This window comes from Formica exsecta, unplaced genomic scaffold, assembly GCF_003651465.1.
Source record: "Formica exsecta isolate Colony F162 unplaced genomic scaffold, ASM365146v1 scaffold365, whole genome shotgun sequence".
In the NCBI taxonomy this organism is placed as follows: Eukaryota; Metazoa; Arthropoda; class Insecta; order Hymenoptera; family Formicidae; genus Formica; species Formica exsecta.
The window spans coordinates 247,381-272,014 of NW_021850897.1; the positions used below are offsets into that span (position 1 = coordinate 247,381).

General features: G+C 36.7%; 1 protein-coding gene and 1 long non-coding RNA gene across 2 annotated transcripts in view; one reads left to right on the forward strand and one right to left on the reverse strand.

The window, feature by feature from the left end:
• Nucleotides 1–24,634, forward strand: part of LOC115239145 — a 33,365-nt gene that overhangs the window by 4,031 nt on the left and 4,700 nt on the right. The window lies entirely within an intron of this gene.
• Nucleotides 9,846–24,634, reverse strand: part of LOC115239144 — a 28,900-nt gene continuing 14,111 nt past the window's right edge. The window contains exons 4-5 of the mRNA XM_029813500.1: nt 22,623–22,816; nt 9,846–14,556 (exon numbers count right to left, since the gene is read on the reverse strand). Of these exons, the coding sequence (XP_029669360.1) occupies nt 13,639–14,556; nt 22,623–22,816 (1,112 nt within the window). The 3' untranslated portion in view covers nt 9,846–13,638. The remainder of the gene's footprint in view (nt 14,557–22,622; nt 22,817–24,634) is intronic.

Sequence of the window (24,634 nt, forward strand, 5' to 3'; positions counted from 1 at the left end):
GTTTCTAGAACGTGTGGCATGGAGCCAGAAGTAGGTGGCGACCAGTTCTATCGTTTGTAGAATATCAAATCATTCGGAAATCTTGCGACGAAACTCGCGGTGAATCACGATAAAGAGCGCATTTTGATAGATCTACGATATGCAATCGCACGTTGCCTGGACCGAAAGATGATGATCTCGCATTACGTTTAAGCCACGCGTTCTAAACTATACTAACGTCTCCCTTCATATACGGGAGACGCCGTAAACGGCACGTTGCTATAAATCCATAACGCCACCGTCGAGCATTTGTCCTCGCGAATCGTTTGTAAAATCAGTCTAGCGTCGCGACAGATAAGGTGCATCCCTAGCGGCAAACTTGGGATCGCATTGGAGTTCATAAAACATAATGATCGACCCCAGGCAAGTAAGCGGTCGCACGAGATACCGCCATCCATCACGCGCGGCTGACAATGCGTAAGAAATACTCGGCGCGACGCTGAGAGATTTAACCAAAGGGACGAGTTCGCTGAGAAAGATAAATGGACTCGAAGTTCACGGAGGAGGAGGAAGAGGAGGAGGAAGAACGTGCGCTGCGGAAGAAAGGTTCGAATGACACCTATCGAAAATCCGCGACCGTATCGTTAAAAAGCGATAGCTGCAACCGGGTCATAAGCACTTAGGATGACGGATCGTGGGCGCGAAAACAGGAAGCGCGTAGGACGAAACAAGGTGTCCGTCACGCGGAAAATGAGGCGATAAAATGGAAGATGGACAGGTAGGGGCGAGAATGGATGAGAGGTAATTGAGAACGGGAGGATAACTTGCCGTGAGTCTGTTTTAAATTCCAACGGGGAATGCGATCCCAGATGGAGCATTTCCCGGGCACTTACGTGTCCCGGCTCGAAAATGGGAGGGCGCACGGGTACAACGGCTCGCTTCCTCTCCGCGTCATAGAGATGAAATGGTCTTCGAACGAGAGGAGAAAAAGAGAAGCGCGAGTGCAAGGAGAGCGCTGATGGAGAGAGGGTAAACACACTTCCGCAGGGTGTATTTAGTGAAGCTAAGGCACTCCGGAGAAAACGGAGCAGTGGGCGGGAAAACTTGAGCGACGCGCGAGGTTTTCTCAAAGAGAGCTCCCGAAGATGAAAGTTCATGTTCGCGTAATGACGTAATATCGGATCGCGCGTGTAATAAAAATTAGACATTAATTTGAACTAACTTTATGAAAGGAGAGATTATTTTCATTTATACAAAGGAAACATGTCAAAAACGACCTAAACGCTTATGTAAAAACTCTTTGTAAAAAGAGTACGATTCGTAACAAAAACGACGAATCTCAAATCGATGAACTTAACTAGCGGATAAATCAAGTTATACGAAGGTTTTCAGCTCGAGTTCGAGAAGACCGCGTCATAGACAGAGTCGAAGCCCCAAATAGAATCTCTAAATCGAGTCTTCCTCTTCAAAGAGGAAGGAGCTGCTAGAAATTCGATTGCCACTCAAGTCTCTCGCGGATTATATGGCGAAACTTCCTATGCGTATTTTCCGCATAGCGCTTATGCAAATAGGAAAATACGTGTAATAGCACACGTTTGTAACTACACGCATAACAGAAAATAATGAATTTTTAATTCGCCGCAGTAGAAACGAATTTGCAGAAACGCGAAATATATATATCCGCTGCTTTCGACGTTCGATTGAAATTATTGAATATGCATGTTCCCGGGTGAGAACTTGCGATGAGATTCATAGAATTTTTGCGAATCTACGTCAGACTTGTGTACGAATTCACTGATTGACTATTTCGAGGGCTAGTCTATAAGGGAATATTAACTGCGCGGGTTCAGACAAAGGGGATTTATTGCTAGAGCTTTGCGATGTAAATGTAATTATTCGACTGGAAGTTATTGAAGTTTTCCAGATGTAATTGAATCGGGATTTAGGAGTCTTAAATATAAGAGAGAAAGGGAATTGGGGGAGACTATAAAAAGAAATGTATTGAACGAATTAAAATGACGAAGATTGACTGCCAACATAATCTCTCAGACGCAATCAATTACATCGCGCTCTTTTTTTCTATTGTCTTTATTTAATCATTTGTTATTATCTGCTCGATTTAATCCTACATTGAAGAACAAGACTTTATCTTAAAAATTTATTTTTAAAATAGTCTTGCATTTTTTTTTTCAAATCATTTGTATCGCGAAAAGCCGCTTAGTCAGAGTTATAAGTCATAAAATATTTTTATAAAAATTTTATTTTATAAAATTATAAAAAATTATAAAATTATTTTGTTACAAACCTTACGATTCTCGATGCTAATTATTTCTCTAACAATGCTTAGGGTCAAATAATTAATTTTAACTTGTATATTTATTCACTTATGTTTAAAATGCGATATAGATATAATCTCTCAATTATAAAATAAATTATATATTATATATGAAATAATACAAAATTATATAATTTATAATATAACCCTCCCAACGGGTATATCTTGACGTTGGTGGGAGGGCTCAGGACCTGGAAGGTTTATCCTGAAGGGGAAGCTAAGTACCCCAAACACTGCCATGAGTCGCTAATAACTCGTACAGTTAATTCGTGATCTTTCGTCATTTCGAACAATACAGTGTATGATGATCGTGCAATTTCTGTTATTACCGTCTCATATTCGATGATGCTGCAAAACGTCAAATCTAAAGCACAGAACGTTCGCTGACACGAGAACAGAGATATCGTTCACGTACGTACCGAACAATGAACGTCGCATCTGACGCTAATCCAAGAGATACTCCGGTTCTGGCTTTTCTTATCCGGATTTAGATCACTGGCCGGTCGTAATGAGAAAATACGCAGAGCGATGGACAATGTAATTCGTTGGGTAGAACGGTATAACTGCGAGGAGAAATTATTTGCCGAGCGCGAAACCGCGACAAGGTAACATTTTGACAGTCAGTGCCTCTGGTTCTCCGTCTCGAACAAAGCGCGTATATAGTAATGTGTAATTAAAGGACGAATAAATTCAGAGCGAGTCTGCTGTATTGTGGAGAAAGCAGTTACTATTATTTTTCTCAAGATTTCATACCCGGAAGCAAACGCGTATCGCGCGCTTTTGTGTATCATCCTCGGCGAAATGTCATCGTGAGAGAGGAGAGAAGTCTCCCCCAATGATACTCGGATACCACGCGCGCTTATCCCTTTGCCTTCGCCAGATTAGGTGTCACCGAGACGTCACCATATCTTTCTGCCCACGTTTTATGTTAGACGATCCCGGAGGTTCGTTTTTTTATCGACTGCCTTCCCACCTACGACCCTTGAAACTATCTCGTAATGCCCCTTGTCGAAGGAAAGATCTCCCATCTCGGTATCAACGCACACGGATATAGCTAATTTTAGGTTCGTCCGCTTAAATTAAATTTGTACGTAAGGTTACGCGAACTATCTATTTTAGAGCCATTATATTCCGAGAGGTAGTTTTGAACCATTCACGATTTACATAGACACGCAAAATCGCCATTAAAATTATATCGTTAAAATAAAATTCAGAGAGAAAAGTCTATCCAATACGAGTTTATAAAATTAATAATAATGATGGGAGAGTACTTCTCGGTTGTTTTGCGAGAGTTTGCAAGTTAAATAATTTTACTTTAATTCTTAAATTTTTTTGAGACTAGTTTTTTTGTTGTTTCTTATCGGATTTTCTGTATCTTGTGATATCCTTTATAATCAAACAGAAAATGTTCTATAACTGTTCTATAACTGTTACCGGTGGAGAAAGCTGTAAACCGCGATTAATGCGAGCGATCAAATGTTTAACAAATGTTGCTGTAAATCGCATGAGACCTTATCGCTTTTCAATCATCTGTCTGTCAGAACGAATGGTGTAATATTAATTTATGATCAAAATGAGATACTGTGTGTAAGATGGATAAATAAACGAGGGAGATACGATTACTGGGAACATGGTGGACGGAATATTTAATCAATTTAAATCCATCAACATTTTATACTATAATCTCTTTTTTTCTCTCTCTCTCTCTCTCTCTCTCATTTTAACCCATGACATTTAACGACATAACGTGCTGCTGTATAATTAAAAGGGATTATATTGTTACATCGAATAAAACAGAGATCTACCTATGCGTACATTATCACATTAATTATTTTCCACAAAAAGTAATTTTTTAATATAATATGCATAGAGATTATCTTCTTAATATTACACCTGCGCGAGGATTTACTAATATATACGAAAATCGGATAAGTAACTTTAAAGTTCGACTTCTTCATTGTCGCTTCCTCGTTAATTAATTCAAGTGATTAGCCAGTCAGTCGCCAGACGAGATTTAATTCCTTTTAAAGCTTTTTATTACTAATTCCTTTAATCAACCTTTTTGGCAAGATATTTTTATTTCCAGTCGAGCGTCGAATAAAAATATGTAACTTGTATGAAAAATGTCTGTTTAAAGAGTACAATAGAATATTTTGTAAGGTCTATCAGTTGCGTTAAATGTATACACAGGGGTTAAACTATCAAAATGTTTTTCCACACAATACATTTGTCAGTAAAAAGCTGCCGGAAGCGATCAATGCACAGCGCTATCTCAAGCTTTTTCTCAGAATAGCGGCGCGGCTATAACTCACTCATCTTCGTGGTGTATAACATAAAAGCAGTTGGTGTGCCTTGTAACGCTATATTCCGCATTCTCGGCCGTAAACTTTTAACAAGATATAAAGAACGCCAGCAGATCTTGGAAGATGGATCTCGTCTTCGCGCGACTTGTCAGAAACGACGGTATAATTCAGTTCATTTGCAGTCCCCTTCGCCCACCAAGGGACGAATTGTCATCCGCCGAGCAATTTACGGGCTAGAAGTTCACGCGTCGTATAACTTCTAACTTGTCGAGATCAGGACAATACGAGCGACCTTATTCCGCTGTCTCGGGAAAATCGAAAGTCTCGATTCCCTTCTCGATGAAATTCAACGATTTTTTCTATCTCGTAAAAAATCATATTATATATAATTATAACATATATTTTATAACACACATATATACGAATAATTGTTAAACGTAACAGAATAATAAAATAGAAATGCAATGTAAATGGAATAAGATGATTTTTGGAGAGCGATAAATTGATTGTGATTTGGAAATGATATAATTATTGTAGGATTCTTCTTTTAAGAAGGAGCAGTTTGTCAGAGCAGAGAGAGAGAAAGAGAGAAAGAGAGAGAGAGATAAGAATCTCCGTTCTAAAATTGTCTGCAACTTCATTAAGAGTCTGTGTCGGAAGCCAATGGAGCTGTCTGATGAAATTTGTTAGCCTGTGGCTAACGAACTAACGTAACGATGTGATGATTAAATGAAATAGTTTCAGCGAAAAGAGCTCAAGCCACGTAAATACAAGCTTTACGTTTCCCAAATTTTTATTTGGACCGCAAAGTGAAAAATACACAAAATCTTTAATATTTTTTAGCATTCAGCGAAAAATTGATTTTAATTCAAGCGTAGAATATTTATGGATGGAATAGTGAATAATTTTTTTCGGGTACTCGGTATAAAACGCACGTATGCACATAATCGACCTTTTTCCGTCTAAAATCTTTACTTTGCTTCAACGCCGCTTTCTTTAAATAGTTGGAGTGCTCCACTCTTATAAAGCTCACTAGCGGACTGAGGTTAATGAGACCAACCGTTGAATGACGTCAAAAGAGTCTAACATAGCGCGATGCGATATGTGAGCATGATGCGAGTGAGATGAATACACTGAGTTTTGTCTTAAAGTTGGGGTTTGCAATAAGACACTTGACATAAAAAAAAAAAAAAATCTACCATAGAAAATTATTTTGTGTCGGAAAAGATTTCGTACGCTCGGGATCAAGCGCTGCATCATTTATAAAGCCACGTATATCTACTTAGATGTGATGGACTTTAATATTTATGGTCGAAAGCAAAGCGTGCGTGCGACGCATGAAACAATTTGTATCTTCAATCTGTCTTAGAGAAATCGCTTAAAGTTGGGGTTTGCAATAAGACACTTGACATAAAAAAAAAAAAAAATCTACCATAGAAAATTATCTTGTGTCGGAAAAGATTTCGTACGCTCGCGCGGGATCAAGCGCTGCATCATTTATAAAGCCACGTATATCTACTTAGATGTGATGGACTTTAATAATTATGGTCGAAAGCAAAGCGTGCGTGCGACGCATGAAACAATTTGTATCTTCAATCTGTCTTAGAGAAATCGCGCAGATTTAACGTGGAACTTTATATTCCGTAGATGAGACTGAGGGTTAAGTATTTCGTGCATCGTAACCCTCGGGAATTTACGTCCTCGGTGCGCGAAGTGGCCATCACCTCGTCCCAGTGATATTCCGTCGTCTTTTTACCGATCGTAAGAAAGAGCGAACCGTAGTCGAGCAAAGACGTCGTTGAGAACAGGCTCGGCTCCTTGAATTGGATGTCTTCGTCCATTTTATTCTCTCCTTTTTTTTCTTTCTTTCTTTTCTAGAAATCCTCTTGTCAGCAGCGCCCACGCGTTTCTCTTGTATAACGATACGTTCCAGCCCCTTTGGAACGCAAACATTTTCCTGTTTTTCGGCCAAACCTGCCCGGTATTTCGCGGTCGTGAAAATAAAAGTCATAGACATTCGCCGTGTAAAAACGGAAAACGCCAGACGGAAAAATGCGAGCGATTTCTATCCTTAAATTTGGCGAAAGTAGAAAAACAAAGTATAAAATTGAAATTATATAAATTATATAAAAAATATAAATAAACTGCATGAAAATTCATTAATGTAATTAACAAAACTTATTAATTTTAATAGCGTGATTTCTTAAAATAACACTATTGAAATAAAATAATTTATATAAAATAAGAAAAAATCATGATAATAAATTTACAAAGAGATATTATTTGACATTAATAGCTAATCACATTTACAATTGCTATAGCAATTGTAAAATATTTTATAATAATATCGGATATTATGATATTGTGTAACAATATCGGAAGCGATGTAGTTACCCTTGCACTATCGGATGTGAAATAATGTCAAGGTGAGACGTCGTGTCCTTGAATCGAATCATCCTCAATAATCTTTAAAAGGAGGACACTTCACCGTCACCGCCACCATCATAAACGCCCGGCCTTCATAAATCATATCTATTTCATTGTCAAAAACAGAGCCTGAGATTGTTTCCTTCCATCGTTCCCGCTAACTCGCCTAATTGTGTAATATAGCGCAGGAACTCTCTTCGGGTTAAGTAGAGTCCACTTTACGGTACGATATTTATTCGTGGCGATACAAATTTTATATGCTCTATGCTTACTTTAATTTTATTGTTTTTTGACTGCATTGAATGATCTAAATCACGAATAAGATATGTATCATAATAAGTCATAAGTAGCTATTATATAATATCTGCAACGATAAGAACTGCATCGCAAAGAAAACTCTTAACTCTTATTTGGACTAAGCTTTAAACTAATAAAGTATCGCGAAATCAAAAATTCCTTATGCTAAATAATTTCTTAAATTTGTAATCCAAAAAATGATATATAAAAAAAGAGAAAATAAGAATTTATATAATATTTTTTAAAATACAAATTATAAACGACGGAATATATCTTTTCATAAAGGACAGCTACGAAAAATAATATTACAAATATACATAGATATTAATATTATGTGATCGCAATATAACAAATTTAAAAGTTTCTACTAGTATATCTGAGTATCCTTCTCTTTTTTTTTCGCAGAAGAGTTGCCAAGTTTAATAAAATGCACGACTTTTAACGAAAAAAAGTGACTTACCTTTCAAAAAATGAAATCTTCTGGGACCTTTTTTTAGTCACTGTTTTGTGTCCTGTCGCAAATGTCTCCATGGAACTTTTAATAGTTGCCAGCGGATTGTTACTGTATTTCTTTGCCAATCCCTCATCTCGCGAGTTCACCTGCATCGAGGCACTTCGTTTTATTTTGCCGTTTCCTTTGGCTGCAAACCACAACAATGAAATAGTTGTCCTAGTTTCCAGTTTGTCCGAGAACGGTGAAAAAAAGCAAACAGTCTTAAGTGGAACGTGCCGATGTTGATTTTGTTAAGCCCAGGCGAACTCTTGATCCTTCCTGGATCACGTGCGATTCGAAGCACCCGTGAAGATCTTACGGCTGGTCCATCTGTTAAGTATCTGGGAAAACTTTCAAGTAACTGCAGAAAAAAGTTGATTATCTGCACGAGACATTTTTTTTATTTTTGTTAACTAATTCAAGTTTTGCATAATTAACAAAATTTCTGAACAAAACGTATATATAAAATTAATAAAACGATTATAAGCAATTTAAAAAAGAAATTAAAATAAGGATTACTCCGCGTATTTTTAATATTTTATTAGTTATTTTGTTGTGAAGTTAAGTCATAAATTTCTTAAAGCTCTGCTCAGCGAAGAGAAATTTTCACGAAAATATTAACTCTAATGATAATCACACAGCGTGTTACTGCCAGCCTGTGTTATCTTGCCAAGCACGGAATGTGAAATATTCGTTAAATTTCCGCCAGATAAATAGATGAAAGTCTCGAGATAAAAAACGGCTCGAGGCGTTAACGCTTTCTAGCCAGTCGAATGAGAAAACTTTAAGTTTAAAATTTAATTTAAACCAAAAAACAGAGAAAAAAGTATTAAATTTCTCGCTACATAATCTATTTAACAAAACGGATAAAATAAACGAATAAAATAACATCAATAAAATATAATAAATGTGTTTTTAATGTGTTCTCATATTCTTTTAATGTTCACATATAAACATTTTTCTTTCACATATTTCATAGAATCGTAATCGCTGAATCGCGCGGAAATAACGAGCGTTTCGCAGACAACGGAAACGCTTGGGTAAACTATAGTTTTGTTTACTGCGTGTAATAATACATTGGGAGAATATCTCGCAATAAAAGATAAAAATACGACAGATTGAAGTTATAGAAGAAAGTATCGTATATCGTATACACATCATTTAGATATATTGACGTTTCGTCGATAATATTGATAGATCGTATTAAACACAGTTTGAGGCATCTGTTTCCTTCACGCTCGAATAGTTTAGTATGATCGTAAACGTAATCCAGGTGTCGACATCCAATCGATATCGAAATATCACATTAACAATAAGTATAATATGAAGGGATAGTTCAATTGTGACAGTTTTCAGTTAAGCCTCGTTACATATGAACTAAAATTCAAAACTAAGCGCAAACAGTTTAATGTCAATACTTTACAACTGTCGTAACAGATAGGTTTAAACAATTAAAAATACAAGATGAAGCAGTGACTATTAAATACAGTAAACGCAAAAACGTTTATTCTTGAATTTTTAAATTTGGAGAATTGGATGGAAAAGGGTGCTCTCCTTCCGCAATGAAACAGTCTTACTTCGTTCGTGTCTCTTTAAAAATCCAGAAGCTTCAGGATAACGAGTCTCATAATCATTACACGATAGGCACAGTGCGGTCTGCCAAGATATTTCGAAATTGAGGGCTTTTAGGAAAATTTCCGGCTAGCGGAAGAGCCGCTGGTTCCTCCGCGAAGTCTGTGATTACTGTTCGTTGCTGCGCCGCACTTCATCGAGAACGATAGCCACTGGGCAATTTGCCCCAGCTGTTCGTGAAATCGCACAAGCGTTTATCTCTGGCGTGTCGTTTTGCGTCCTTTGGAAATAACAACGGAGATAAAATAATCCGTGGAATTAATCTATTAGCGACCGACGTTTAAAAATTGTCGCAATAACAATACGCGAGAGAGAAACTCTTTTATATTCTCCATCAAATTTAAAAAGAGACATTCTTTAAAAAAAAAGTCTTTATTCCGATATCGTTTCAAATAATGTTTATTGTAAAAAAGTCACATATATCCGTTATAACATATTCATAAAATTATTCTCCCCTACAATCTAAAAGTTACACACTTACAAAAATTACTACAAAAATTATTCAAATGGTTCGAACTAATGTATACAATGGTAAATTGTAGGAAATAATAAAAGCTGATGATTAATATATATATATATCGATTAGTCGGAATTTTACGTTTATAATTACTTTATATAACAAACTCTTTAAAATGATATGATTAAATAATACGTTAATATTAATTCATGTGATAAAAACATTTTCATTCCAGATCTCGTTTATTCGCTCGCTCTGAGTAAATCGAGGTTCTTTTTAATCATTCATGCTTTCATACCAAAGCCTAGCATTATTCTCATTCATACATGATGCTTTGATAATGTACCCTTCTTGAAAAACTTCATACGTGAGGATAAAAAAAAATAAGAAACTACTAATTACACACAAAAACATCCATTATTTCCGTAGAAATTTTCAAAAAATTTCAAGTGTAATACCAGAAATATCTCTATCATTACTGTATAATTAAAATTATTTGGCAATCTCTATATTTAAAAAACAAATGTACGTTCTCTTGCTTGTTAAAACAGAGATTTAATAAAATAAATGCAAAGCATTATTTTTCAACGCTTCGTTTTTGCGTAAAAAAAAAAATGCGTATCTAAATTTTACGTCTTAACACTTATCGGACTTTTCGGACATCTATGAAAAATACACATATCCTTAGAATTCTTTTGATTGGAACAGTCTGAGTCGTTGAAAGTTTCAAGTAAGAACATTGCATTAGAACACGTTTCAAAATGTGAAGTCATGAAATTAACGTAATATATAAATAGTCTTCACTAATCTTTACATTATATCGTTTAATTTTAAATTTAAAGCTTATATTTGGTCTGAATGTGACTACATATGTATAATGTATCTCATTAATCTATATCTTATTACTGACTAATTAGAAGGTCCCCTTGTTAATGAATTTCGATCTGAGGGAGCTAACTATATATTCGATAAAATTTGATAATAGCGAGATAATACACGCGTTCTTTTTTCTCGCGCGCGAGAAATAGTATTTTGTTTTACAAGAGTATATCATCTCATAATTATCATTGATGGGATTAAGACAACAATGTATTAATTGCTGTAAGCATGTTTTAAACATCCTTAATGCTGAGAATTCTTCAATTATACAATTATACAATTGGTGCAATTATGCCCAAATTAAAATAAACACCAGCAAAGATATTCGCACTCTCATTTTTATATGTATATAAAAATGCGAGAATTTTACAGTAATATCTTGTTTTATTAAAAACTGTTTTCTCTGCACTGCTCGGAATTAAACATGCTTATTTCTTTTTTTTTTTTATATGATGACTTTGCTGCAATTTTAATTAAATTGTCAGAAAGAGAGAGAGAGCAAAAACGAAAATCTTTAATAAATTAAAAAACGTCTACATCGAGCCTATTAAATTTTGTATTCCTCTTTTAATTCTCTTTTAGCAACGTGACTTTTAAATTGAAAGGAGGTAATATTTATATCAGTTCAAGAGTGACATCATTTCCTTAATTTCGAACACTCTACAAACATTTATACGATTATTAATTTTGCTGAAAACTCTCTAGCACCGATCGTAGATCTTGTATCATATATATTATTTTTGTATCATATATTCTCCGAAGAAACTAGATCTAAGTAACCTCATTAGGAGTGAAATGCTCGTCTTATCTCGACAGATAAAAATATGTAGGCTCTCCGAAAATATCTGACATTATTATTCCCGCGCATATATGTATGTACATATGTATGTACGTTTGTGCATATATATGTAAATCTATCATTTATTCAAAATATGTCATTATATTTCGTTATATATCGTAACTCGAATATTCGTGGATATGACGGCGAGTATTATTTGTTTCTCTATTGCATACGATGGCTTTAGAATAGGTATATGGTTTGAACGCTTTTGTACTTTACGATAGCATTAAATGGCGGAGAATTATGACATTTCCGCAAAACCGAAAAGCAGAATCACAAACGCAACAATAATATTTTAATGGTTGTTACGTATTAAACGTAAACATACGCTCGTAACATGTGCAAAATACATGTCGTATTTCGCACATTAATCGGACTACAAAGCCTGATTAACGAATGTGCATCTGATGTTAATCTATATTCAATATCCGTTAAATTAATAAGCTCTATTTAATATATCAATGTTTAATACGTTGACTGCCAAAAATACGAGTTGACTCGACTCAATCTTTCAAAGGAGAAAATATAAAATTTTAGCATGAGTGTTGATGGAAAATAAATGTAACTATATATAAGTAGTATATTAAAATAGCATGTTAATATACACACTGTGATATGGTATCGGGGACAAAATTACCTAATTGTTCAGCGGCAATCAACAATGTTAATTGCGTGAAGAACTGATTTGCGCTTGATGATTCTATATTAGAGTGACAGACTATTTCCGACGAGTGAAGATTTTTAAATAATCCCTGAGCACATGTCGTTTCTTTCGTCGCGTTGATGCTCGATGACGTTGACAAGTTTTGTAAATCGAACGAGCGAAACGCGAATTTACGCGATTTACGTTGCTTCGTGTGCAGACAATTTGCGAGAGCCTGTATATACATACGTTTACGAGTAGAGAAAGTGCGTATACGAGATCTCCGAAGAATAGAGTAATCTCTACGACTTGTATCTACGCGGATTATATTTTGAGGAGAAAGAGAGAGAAAGAGAGGAGAGGGATCTCCGCCTATAATCATGTCTACAAGAATAAAGAGAGAAAGAGAGAGAAAGAGACAGGAATAAGGAAAAAATTGCTCAATCAATTTTTAAAGCTCCTTTTCCGTAGGATTAATTATATTCTGCTCGCTAATTAGGTTTCGCGAATTAAACATTCCGGGCCACTTCGAGGTAAAACAATCTCGTTCGCGATCGTGATAATTCCGCGCACGTATTTGCTCGTTATGGAACGGTTATACTCGCGGCTATATCCCTTAGAATTCTACGGTTTCATTATTCGGCGCAGAATTGTCGAAAATACGTACGGTTAACGAATCGCTGAGTAACAAACGGAAATTTAACGGCGCTCCCTCGGCGAATCCATTCCTGTCATGTATCATGCATGAGGCGGGCCGAATCGAAGCACGGTAGGTGGCTTCATTACTAGCCCGCAGCAAGAAAAAAAAAATAACAAAAATAAAAAAGAGAAAAATTACAACGGAAAACTCCCTTCGTCGTTCGGAGCGAGGCGCTCCTATTGCGTGACGCGCCTCCAATTTTCGCAGGATTTTTAGAGATCCGACGCGTTTTCACGACACTCGGGATATCTTCAAGCGCGAAATGACTCTCTGACCGAGAGCAGATCTTTTTTCCGCGAAGCGAGCGAGCGAGCCCGAAATCGGCGTTTATCGCGTCAGAGAAAAAACGAGGGAAACCGCCATTTGGAAACCCGTAACATCCTGTTGGAGGAGACGATAGCTGCCGCACCGTACTTTGATAAGGATTTTCGGTAAGGGTTGGTGGCTATATTTAGGGCCGGTGCTCTTTTTCGCAGAAGAGAACTTATAAAGAATATAAGAAATATAGGCGGTAAAGATGTCGAGAGAGGTGAAGCGAATAACCAAAGGAATTTTCACAGCCGTATTTCGTTCGAAGTAGATCCCGGGACCGTTATCAGAGAATGTCATGGTGTTATTTCCTCGGCACCGAACGGTATAGCTAGCGCGCGGATTAAACGCACGTCGCTTTGTATCCGAGAACGACGTCGGGCGTCTTGCTGCATGATGGACGATCGAAGTGATGCACGGAGCTGTTCCTTTCCATGATCGTGCTACATCTCGCGAGACTATCCTGCCGGCTGTCGAGCGCGTTGTTGACGCTGCTTCGGAAGTCCCTGGGTGACAAGGATCTCCCCAAAGTCTCGATCTTGTCGACATTACTCACGCTCAACCGTCGGTCCCGTTGCAGCGAACTCCTGCGGTACGGCGGATCCTCGTATCTCTCCAGGAAGTTGCACACGCTGACGCGTCTCTCCCGCAGCAGAGATTTGCCGGATGGAAAGATGGGCCTCGCCAGAACATCCGTCCTGTCAAAGTGGCAGATGCTGTTGCCGCGATCGCGCTGCGGCCTCGCCAGAACGTCCGTCCGGTCGAAGTGACAGATACTCATGCCGCGTTCTCGCTGCAGCGTCGGCCTTGCCAAGACGTCTGTCCTGTCAAAGTGGCAGATGCTCAGACCGCGGTCCCGTTGCGAAGTCGGCCTCGCCAGAACATCCGTCCGGTCGAATTGACAGATACTCATGCCACGCTCCCGCTGCGTCGGCCTCGCCAGAACGTCCATACGGTCGAACTGATAAGCGCTGGATCGGCGTTCGCGCTGCAACAGCCGCGACGACTCGCCGATGGATTTGAGGGTTCTTAGAGTGTCGCCGTCGCGTTCCTCCTCGTCCACGCACTCCGCGTGGACCAACGACTGCAGATCGAACGCGCTCTTGGCGCGTCTAGGCGTCTCCTGGCTGGGCAACAGCAGCGACGTGCTCGAACCCACGAACACGCTGTTCTGCCGCAACCTGGCGACCGGTCCTCCCGCCGGGATACAGCTCACCGGATGCTCCAGACAGTGGATATTGAATTTCGAGTAGCTCCGATGCTGCGAACAAAATCCCAGCCGGATCCTGACTGACGCGATCTTACTGAGGTAGGTGGCTCACGATATGATTATTTGTATTGACAGAAAGAATGAGTTATATTTAGAGCATGAGAGAGTTTGACGAGAATACAATGTGATACGATATTACGTGTAGATTAGAATTTTTATCTTATCAAACGACTTTAAAAAACATTAATTACGATATGTTAGAGTCATTATTACTGAAATTATTTCTGATCTCAATGACAATACACTGATTCCATTCGAAAAAGGAGATAACAAATTAATGATGCAACGATGAAAAAATATCATCGATAATTAAAAACTAAACTAATTAAAATAATTAAAAAAATCAAACTATACATATCGCAATTAAACGATTAGATGCTATAACTAGCTAATTCGTAATTATATTGAACAAAATAGGACCGTCTATAAACATATATCCATAGCCATAGTTGGGCGAACCCGACGGTGATATTCCCGTAGAGATATCTGCACCAGAGATGTATAGCGAATTACATGGCCGAGGTTGTTTTTCGGTGAAAATGTATTACGCGAATGTGACCCGGAAGCACATGTGGGTACATGTACCCAATTACACGTTATGGCTAGATATGTGCGTTGACATGATTTTCTAACAGACGAGGCGCGCATCTATTTAACGATCGCGAGTATTGTTGTGATAACGAGAGGGATTTGTAAAGCCCCGTGGCTAGCACACCGCTTATATTATTCCTTCGTAAATGAAATTTCCCCGCGAAACGTCAACAAAAGAATCCGAATTTCGACACGCGACATCGATACTGAAATGGTTTATTCTATGGAATTCTATAACGCGCGAGGAAAGAAGATTGCCTCACAAGATTTCCTCGAGGGACGCAAGAGTTCGGATTTACGCTATCGCTCCATGGCGGAACTCACTCGACTATGCAGCCCAACCGGAAACTCTCGTATGCAACGTGAGTACGTTATTCCAGACACTGCGTAAGTCGATATCGCGACGCGTTTTATGGGAAAGAGGCGTTGCATCTTTCCAGATTACGGGACGGTGTCCCGAGACCGTTGAGAAAGCAAGGATGATACTGCATTTACATGTATTATGCAAAAGCGGATGGAAACTTCGCGATACTCCAGTCAATTTTAGATCTTATGCCTTCGAAGTAATTCGATGCAGAGTGTGTTAGATAAACAAAATTAGATATGCCGATAAAATGTCATACTATGACGACGAAAGTATTCTCTTAAATTGAATCAGTAAAAATGTCACTGATTAAAGCGGTGATGCAAGATTTCACCAAAGATCAGCGAATATTTCACTGATCTTGAATAAAAACACTCGTACTTTGCACACTCCTCCGTCCTATATCCCACTGATTATGGCAATGAGATTTCACTAAAAAATCAGTAATAATTGTGCATATCTGCCGGATGTAACTTTTTTAAAAGATTTTCTATTTATTATGGATTGTGCTATCTTTTAGAAAAACTAAAATTGCTCATGACATAAATATTTGCCGCAAAAATATCATTAATCCATTAAAACTACTTATAAAAAAAAGATAAATTAAGAATATAACATTAATTTTTTTATTATATTAATAAAAGATATGAAGGAAAATGTTATTATATTTAAAAAGTAATTTTAAAAAACAAGTTTTTCAATTAGAAATAATGTGATAATATATAAGATACATTTTAAAATATCATTGATTGAAACAGCCACTATCTTTAACTAATTTTTTTAATGAGATTTCACTGACTTGCAGTGCTATATTTAGAATTGAGACTCATTTCACTGGTTTTCAGTGATAACATACTGATTCTATTTAAAAGAGTAAATCAAGACACACTATAAAAATTTTATTGTAATCTAATTTTTCAATCGACGTTAAAGAAAATTTTTTCCGACCATATAACTATATCGCATCCGCATTCGTAGTGGAACGATTCGGTGAAACTAATTACTCAAGTCCCGAGTTATCTATTTCTCTAAATCCCGATTGGACGCTTTAATGAATTCTCACGAGCCTAATTATCGGGAAATGTTCGGCGAGTGTACGAGAATCGGCAATGAAACGCCAAACACATCGAAAGCCGTTAAAATGTCTCCTTCAATTTATGTGGGACAGGCCATCTATCATTAACTTCGCGCGTGATTTTCAATCATTCTGCTATTCATAGAAGGAACGTACAAAATACCTCGCTAAATTATTGCATAATCGTGTCATTTATATTTATAATTAAGACCATCATAATTATTCACTGCTTTTCAATGATAACATATTGATTCTATTTAAAAGAGTAAATCAAAACACACTACAAAGATTTTATTGTAATGTAATTTTTCAATAGACGTTGAAGAAAAATTTTTCCGACCATATAACTATATTGCATCCGCATCCGTAGTAGAACCGATTCGTTGAAATTGATTACGCAAATCCCGAGTTATCTATTACCCAAATCCCGATCGGATGCTTTGAATGAATTCTCACGAGCCTAATTATCGGGAAATGTTCGACGAACATACGAGAATCGGCAATGAAACGCCAAACACATTGAAAGCAGTTAAAATATCTGCTTCAATTTATGTGGGACAGGCCATCTGTCATTAACTTCGCGCATGATTTTCAATCATTCTGCTATTCATAGAAGGAACGTACAAAATTGCTCGCTGAATTATTACATAATCGTGTCATTTATTGCAGCGACGCGACGTAATAAAATGCAGAAAGTAATTTCTCTTCGATCATTTTACGTTTACGATTTACTTCATCGCCTTCTTCACTAGAAATCCCATCAGTACAGCACTAAACTTGACAGGAAAGCAACCGCGCAAAATGGATTTGCTTGTACGATCGAAAGTCACTGCAAGCTCTCTGCTCGGGCCTATTACCCGCAGTATCCTCATCAATCATGAAAATTGCACGAGACAGCGATATCGCTTAATGCGGCTGCATCGGATTACGGATCTGAGGGCGCATCGGGATAATATTTTCTAAATGAAAGATCGTATAATACATATATACATATAACGCAACACTGCGCTAACGCTTTGATGGAACGATGTAAGTGCACATACCGCGCTGAGAATGACAGATTGCACGTTTCATATACAGCCGTATGTAGTGTCTGACATATTGCCTCATTATACAGATGCTGCCTTGAATATTGCATGTAATATCGTACTATGATTCGCAACATAATTATCTCACCTCATATAGGTTCAAAGACTTAGACATAATCGAATATTATTTCGACGGATTTAATTTTAGGATCTAAAGATTTTTTATATAAGGCAGTTTAAAAATTGGTAATATATTAATTTATCCTGCAAGTATTATATGCACTTTGTCGGTAAAGACATATATTGTTACATTCTGATAATTCCAAGATCCACGAATCTACAAACACGTGAAGGATCCGTGGGATTTATGGATGTATTCCGAAATTTACTTGATTGAGGTGAGAAGTTATTCGTTTGCGTAGCATGGAATATGTATGACAAATGGTTGTCCGAGGTGTTAATATGCCAGTCTATATGTACACGACACGGGTTTGTCTCTAGAGCCACTGACGGCGGATTGTAATCCCTTGAAAGCTCACCAAGTACACTCGAACAATTTAGAGAGAACAATAGTAAATCCCATCACACACATCCCGATATCGCAAACGAGTTATGAATTCTCTTTTGAGTATATTGAATCGAATATCCGAAAGTCTCTCGCCGGTTTCTCATTTCAAGCTCAATGCCCAGAATCCCGCGTGAATCATACTTTGGTAATTCGTCCTGGGATCGACGATCTTACGCGTTCGAATATCCGCTTGCGATTTGACATCGGGGCACAAATCAGGAATATTCAGAACGATAGTTTGCAAACCAGAACAGTCGAAATGAGTTACCCGAAGTGCGTACCCCGAGAGATTTTATTAGAATACCGACAATTGACTCCTGAGCGACACTGCCTTCAATTTTCTACATCAACAGTACTAATTACACGCCGTTAAGCTCATTGTTTATCAATAATTTGCATTGTCTTTACCTTTTTTACCTCATATTACGTTTTATGACGTTCGAACATCAATATTTCAACAGAATTTTTTTTTTCATACAAATTTGCAAGTTAGAGTTTAAGTTTAAACCGCACATACTCATACGCTTAACTTTTCTCGAATTTTGTCCAGAAACCGATTTTAAGATATGTGATATCTTCGGTTTAATAGAATCGAGGTCGGCTGTTTCTGACATGCCAATGCAATCGAACGTTTTCACGATTGAATTACCATAGATGTAGAAATACATATTGACGAACGATGATTCCAATCTAAAAGTAATTGCTCGGAATTCACGGACGCAATTGTTCGTGTAACATTGTGTATGTGCGTCTCCCTCTCTATTCGTACCTTTACGAACGAAAAATCTCCTGTACTATCGCGCAAACATTTAATGTATTTTTTACACAAAACTCCTGGGATTACATTACCACCTATAAAAATATACCGCTACAATTAATTGATGCGATAAAAAATACCATATATATGTAAATATTTTATACTATCGAAAAAAGATTAATCTTATATAGAACAAATGGATGATGCTACAATGAATTTATAATTCAGCCGACATGTACCACGGAATGATCGAGATCTCGTAAACCTCGTCGAGCATCCATTTTGCCGGACATTTCCCATTCACGTCGTGATTTATATATTCCATTGTAAATCCGATACCGATACGATACGACTGACACCGTGAAAATATTTGGCGCATCCTCTATGCGTTTGAAAACTTCTGCAATGCATTGTTCGCTCGCAAAAAATTTTCACTAAGCCGCGTAACATAAATAATAAAATGTGTATGTTGATGCGACAACATAGTAAAAAGGATGGTTTCAAAAAAACTGCAGTATTACACTCGCGCGTCATCTAAAATCCGCAGAAAATATATAAATTTAATTCGGATATAAATAAAGAACGGTTCACGGTTTAATTCAAATCTCCCATTCATACGTTTTCTCGTTACGGTTGAAGCAAATATATTTACAGCGTTGTAATCTTTGAACCGCTGAAGCACGTGCGTCTTATCAATTTTAGATTTATTGGAATACATGCCACAATTCATTGCCTCATATTTTTCGGTGAAGTCCGGTCTTTCTTGATATATTATAGCATGTTTTTTTAATGTCCCCCAGAGGAAAAAAGTCAAGTGGGATTAGATCGAGGAAATAAAGTGGCCAAAAAATTGATCCGCCATCCTAATCGAGGAATAAATTAAACATTGTGACTGCTAGAAAAGTAAAAATTGAATATCTTGAAAACTATTAATTTTGAAACATACGTACTTTAACATTTTTTTCCTTAAATTTTTTTTTGCTTTACAGAATTCCATCGTAAAAAATTGTTATCCCTTTTAAAAAAATAAATTTGATTTTCAAATCTCTTTTATGGCTTCTACAATGAAACAATTGCCACCATTTGACGTGCAATTTCAAACCGTAAAACTCTCTAGCTTCAATATTTTTCTATTGTTTAAAATAGCAGAAATATTTTTGATAGTCAAAGATAGTAAACTACTCTGTGTATACGCGTTATATATTTTTGCTTTGAAATCATAGATTTCGAAGCAGTCCAGTCTGAAGATTCGTATTTATAAAATATCTGTGAAACGCGAGTATCAATTATGCTGTTACCAAGCAGCAACATAGCCGATCGATTCGCGAAGATCAAGCAATCCCGGGGCGCTTTCAATGGTAAATCGTTTCATATTCGCGCATTGTTCTCTTTTGTATCAAATCATGAAATATACAAGGTATTTCATTAATCTCGTTGTACACTATTTTCTAAAAAAATATTGAAAATATCGATATAATCTTTTTTTTTTAATTTCATCGAACAAAAAGCTCTTTTGTAGTAAACAAATGTAGTAAAGCAAATTTTAAATCAATTATAAGGGATTATTTGTTATTTGCAAAAAACTATCAATTTCTTTATTTCAGTAAATGTTCCAAATGATTTCCATTAAATTCTAAATATTTATTGATGCGATAACAAAATAAACGCTACTCGTTATTATTTATTATACTTAAAATTTTTGTAACTACCAATGTATGTGTGTTATTATTAAAAATTGTCTTCTAGTAAAAAATATTCAGGTCAACAAAGTTTTTAAGAATGTATAAGAATTTATCCCCATGTGTCCTATATTTAAAATTTTATAGTTGCTCTTCTTTTACTCCTCTTACAATGGATTTAAAATTTTGTTTATTACATAATATAAAAGAGCTTTTTATTCGATAAAATTTGAAGCAGAGTTTATATCGATATCTTCAATCGTTTCTTAGAAAATGGCGTATAACGGAGTTAATGAAACACTATGTATATAGGCATTTGTACGAGATTAAATGACGTTATGAAACATACGTTATGATAACATACATTATCTGCGATCGCGATGAAAAACGCTCATTTCGGCAGAGAAAGAAAGATAGAAAAAGAGAATATTGGAAAGATATTTCATAACAAACACGTACAGCGCATTAAATCTTTGCTTATTTTGCTGATCTCCCAATAAATTTGCTGACAGAAATGTAATTTGGCTCGGTTCAGTAAAAAAAAAAAACACTACAAGATTCAGGAATTCCCAAAATACGCGGTTGAAGTCGCTCGCGTGGGAGTTGACGATATCGACGGATTTTAATTATTGCATCTGCATTCAATTTAGGGTCACAGCTGACATATATAAAGTACCTTTGTGTGAAGATTCACTTAGCGCCTGTTCGAGAGAAACCAATATTTTATAGAGATAAAAGTCTGACATTTCTTGGAGAATCAGTTTCGATTTTTATTCCTTTTTTTTTTTTAATAATTGACGTCCCTCTTTATAAAATGCGATTACGCGAATTTGCATATTGTTTTGTAACGATCCCGATTCGATTTACAAAGATGGCACAATCCGTAGCTTGACATAGAATCACCATAAGGATCCGATGAAAGATAGTGAATTTACGCTCGTCTACGTAAAGCCAACCAAGGTTTATCGTCTACGGGACCCGCACATAGAAAACACGTTATTTCTCGCGTTGGTAGTCTCACGTCCGAGCTATATGCTTGCTTATATGCCGTGATATAAGGGACATCGTGTATGCATGTTAGGTTGTAAACCTCACCCGAGGGAGAATGTGTTTCATCCTTAATAAATTGGATAAAAGATTGCTACAGCGCGAGTGACTTCATCTTTTACGACATTCCTTTAAAAAAAATCTTATTAAATGATTTAGTATATCTGCGTTATTCTGCAAAATATATCAATACAGTCGATATGCAACTATTTTGAGTATACATAAGCAGGTTTGCTTTTCAACTGCTCTCCACGAGTTTGCGAATCTCCTCTAACGACTGTTTAACGCGCAGCGCTTGCGGCAGTATGTTAAAACACTCGCCCTTATTTTGATAATTAAATGGGAAATAATCAGAGTGCTGCTATCTGTATATATTGGAAACTGTAATCTCCATCATAGTAATTAGGAAATTTATTCCGTGGAATACATCGCGTGATTTACGTGTCGCAGAAATATTGTGCAATATTGAATTTCATTAATTAAATGATCCATAATGAGATATTAATATGCTACATAAAATTATTAAGCACGTGAAGAAGCAGCCGATGAGAGAATATTAATCATGATAATTGTAGAAACTCTTTTGCTAAAATAAATTTAACTTTATTAAATAATACCATCGAAGATAGCGATCTCTCTCTCCATCAAAGCAGTATATTAATTAAGTAATTAAAATTCAAATTGCCGGACACATTTAAATGAATACTGATTTATTCTTGCTTGATAATCCATTAGTCGCGTATCGCTGATATCTCGAGCTACATGTCCATGTCTGATACACAGGGAATTCTGTACATGTCGCGCGTTTGATCATGTCATATGCTAATCGGATGATGTAATGCATATTTCGACGGACTGTACAGACATTTCTGTATACTGACTATCCATGCGAAATAAGGGAGAGACAGAGGGAGAGTCAAATCAGCGACCGCGCAAGAGCGCACTTACCTGAAGTGGGGTTGGGTCGACTATGCTGCAGCTTTGTCTGTGTTGTTGCTGAAATTTCGGCTGATATGGCTCGAGCATGCGGATCTTGCCCCATCGATTGAAAAATAGAGCGATTGCAGCCACCCATAGGACCAAAACGAGGATGACGATCAGGGCCTCCTCGGCACGCACCACTACCGCACCACTACCTGTTCCTGCGTGCGTATGTATGATCCTTGATTAAATTCGCTCTTTATCCAACTTGACGGATAAAATAATTACAAGAGTTTGCATTAAAAAAACACCGATCAGTGGTATTATAAAAGAAAGATTAAGTATGTGCAAACATTTGCACAATAAAATGTCAACTTTAAAAAGTGATAGTCGCGATATAACGTGACCTAATTTTTCATATGCGTCCCATGATCTACGAGCCAACTGCACGAACGTGCCAGACTGACTGTATAGGTAACGGAGAAAATAAACCCAAGAAATATCGCTCAGGAGTGCCGGCACAATTCGATGCTCGGTCATACGTGAAGCTTTGTTGGCGACCCTTCAATGCCGTCTAACGATTTCACAGTACGCTCGCACGGGACAGACGATCGAACTGATAAATTGATATTTGTCGCCCTATTCGGGATCGATCCTTTCGAAGAGAGTGCTCGTAGACGTAACATTACGTAGAGAATCAAAACAAGGAGAGGAACTAGATGGATTCCATTATGCAATACTTGGCATACTTGTTCCTGGCGACCGTAGAATACACGGTTTTTTTGTTTTCTCTTTTTAAGACGATATTTTCTATACATAATTTATATACTACTTTAAATCTCTCTCTTCTCTTCTTGTCGCCAGACGACAGGATATTTCATACGCCATGAACTTTGCATTTCCAAGAATTTTAAACTTTATTAAAGTAACTTTAAAAATATAGCATGTTACAAAGAGATGTATTACATTATATTCAAGACACGTTATATTTACGAGAAAATTTTTCTATCTTACGAGAGAGATACTCTCTTTTCTCCATTTCACACAGTATATCATTGCGCAGATGGCATATCGCGAATTGTTTTACGAGTTCGTCAAATTTACGCGAAATTTTTTACTTTTTATATCCTTAAAGAATGATTGTACGATCGATCGATCTTCTATCATCAACGCGTATTCTTTGAAATATCGTTGCAATTGTATGTAAATTCGTTTATAACTTCACGTAAAATCAAAATAAAGCGATACGAAATATATTCAAACTGCATCGGATTAACAACCTAATGCTATTAGCGAAAACAGAGAAACGTACTCGACACACGTACTCATTTGGTGATAATAAATTATTTATCACATATATGTAACATCCGCGTGTGTTGTTTGCGCGTTGAACCGTTACTCTGTAACAAGTGTAAAGTTTTCGCGAATTTTAACGAAATGTGAAATCAACCGTTTTGTGAATAACATTCGGCTGATTGATGAAGGTAAAATTGAATAGACGCGTGAAGCGAAAACTCGAAAAGTAAACACCGAGCAAACGCAGTTATCCCACGGGTCATTTCTTTTCCTTTGTCACGACAGGGGGAATCGTGAGACGCATCAAAAATTCACGGCAAAAAGACGCGAATATATACGAGAAATCCCCCTCGGGATCCTTGGAAATTGAAACATCATATACGTGATCAATGTTTCAGAGAACTCATCAAACTTTTGGCCACCTTTTTTCCCCCCAATTGCGTTCCCTCTCGATACTTGTTGTTGATGGAAATCGTGATACCGATAAGGATAATATCCGATGCAGAAGTTCAATCTAACTTCTAATTCGAAGAACGATCAAGAACGGTAAATATAATTTACTTATTTTGTAAATGTGTAACTTCTTTCGTGGATATTTTCTCAAAATCTAAATATAAGATCAGTTCTTTCAATTGTAAGTAAAAAGAAAAATTACGGAATAACTTCATAAATTCTGCCGTTAATTTTTATTACGTTCTTTGAGAGAGAAAGGAAGTAAAACGTCTCGGTATCTTGCTTAACAA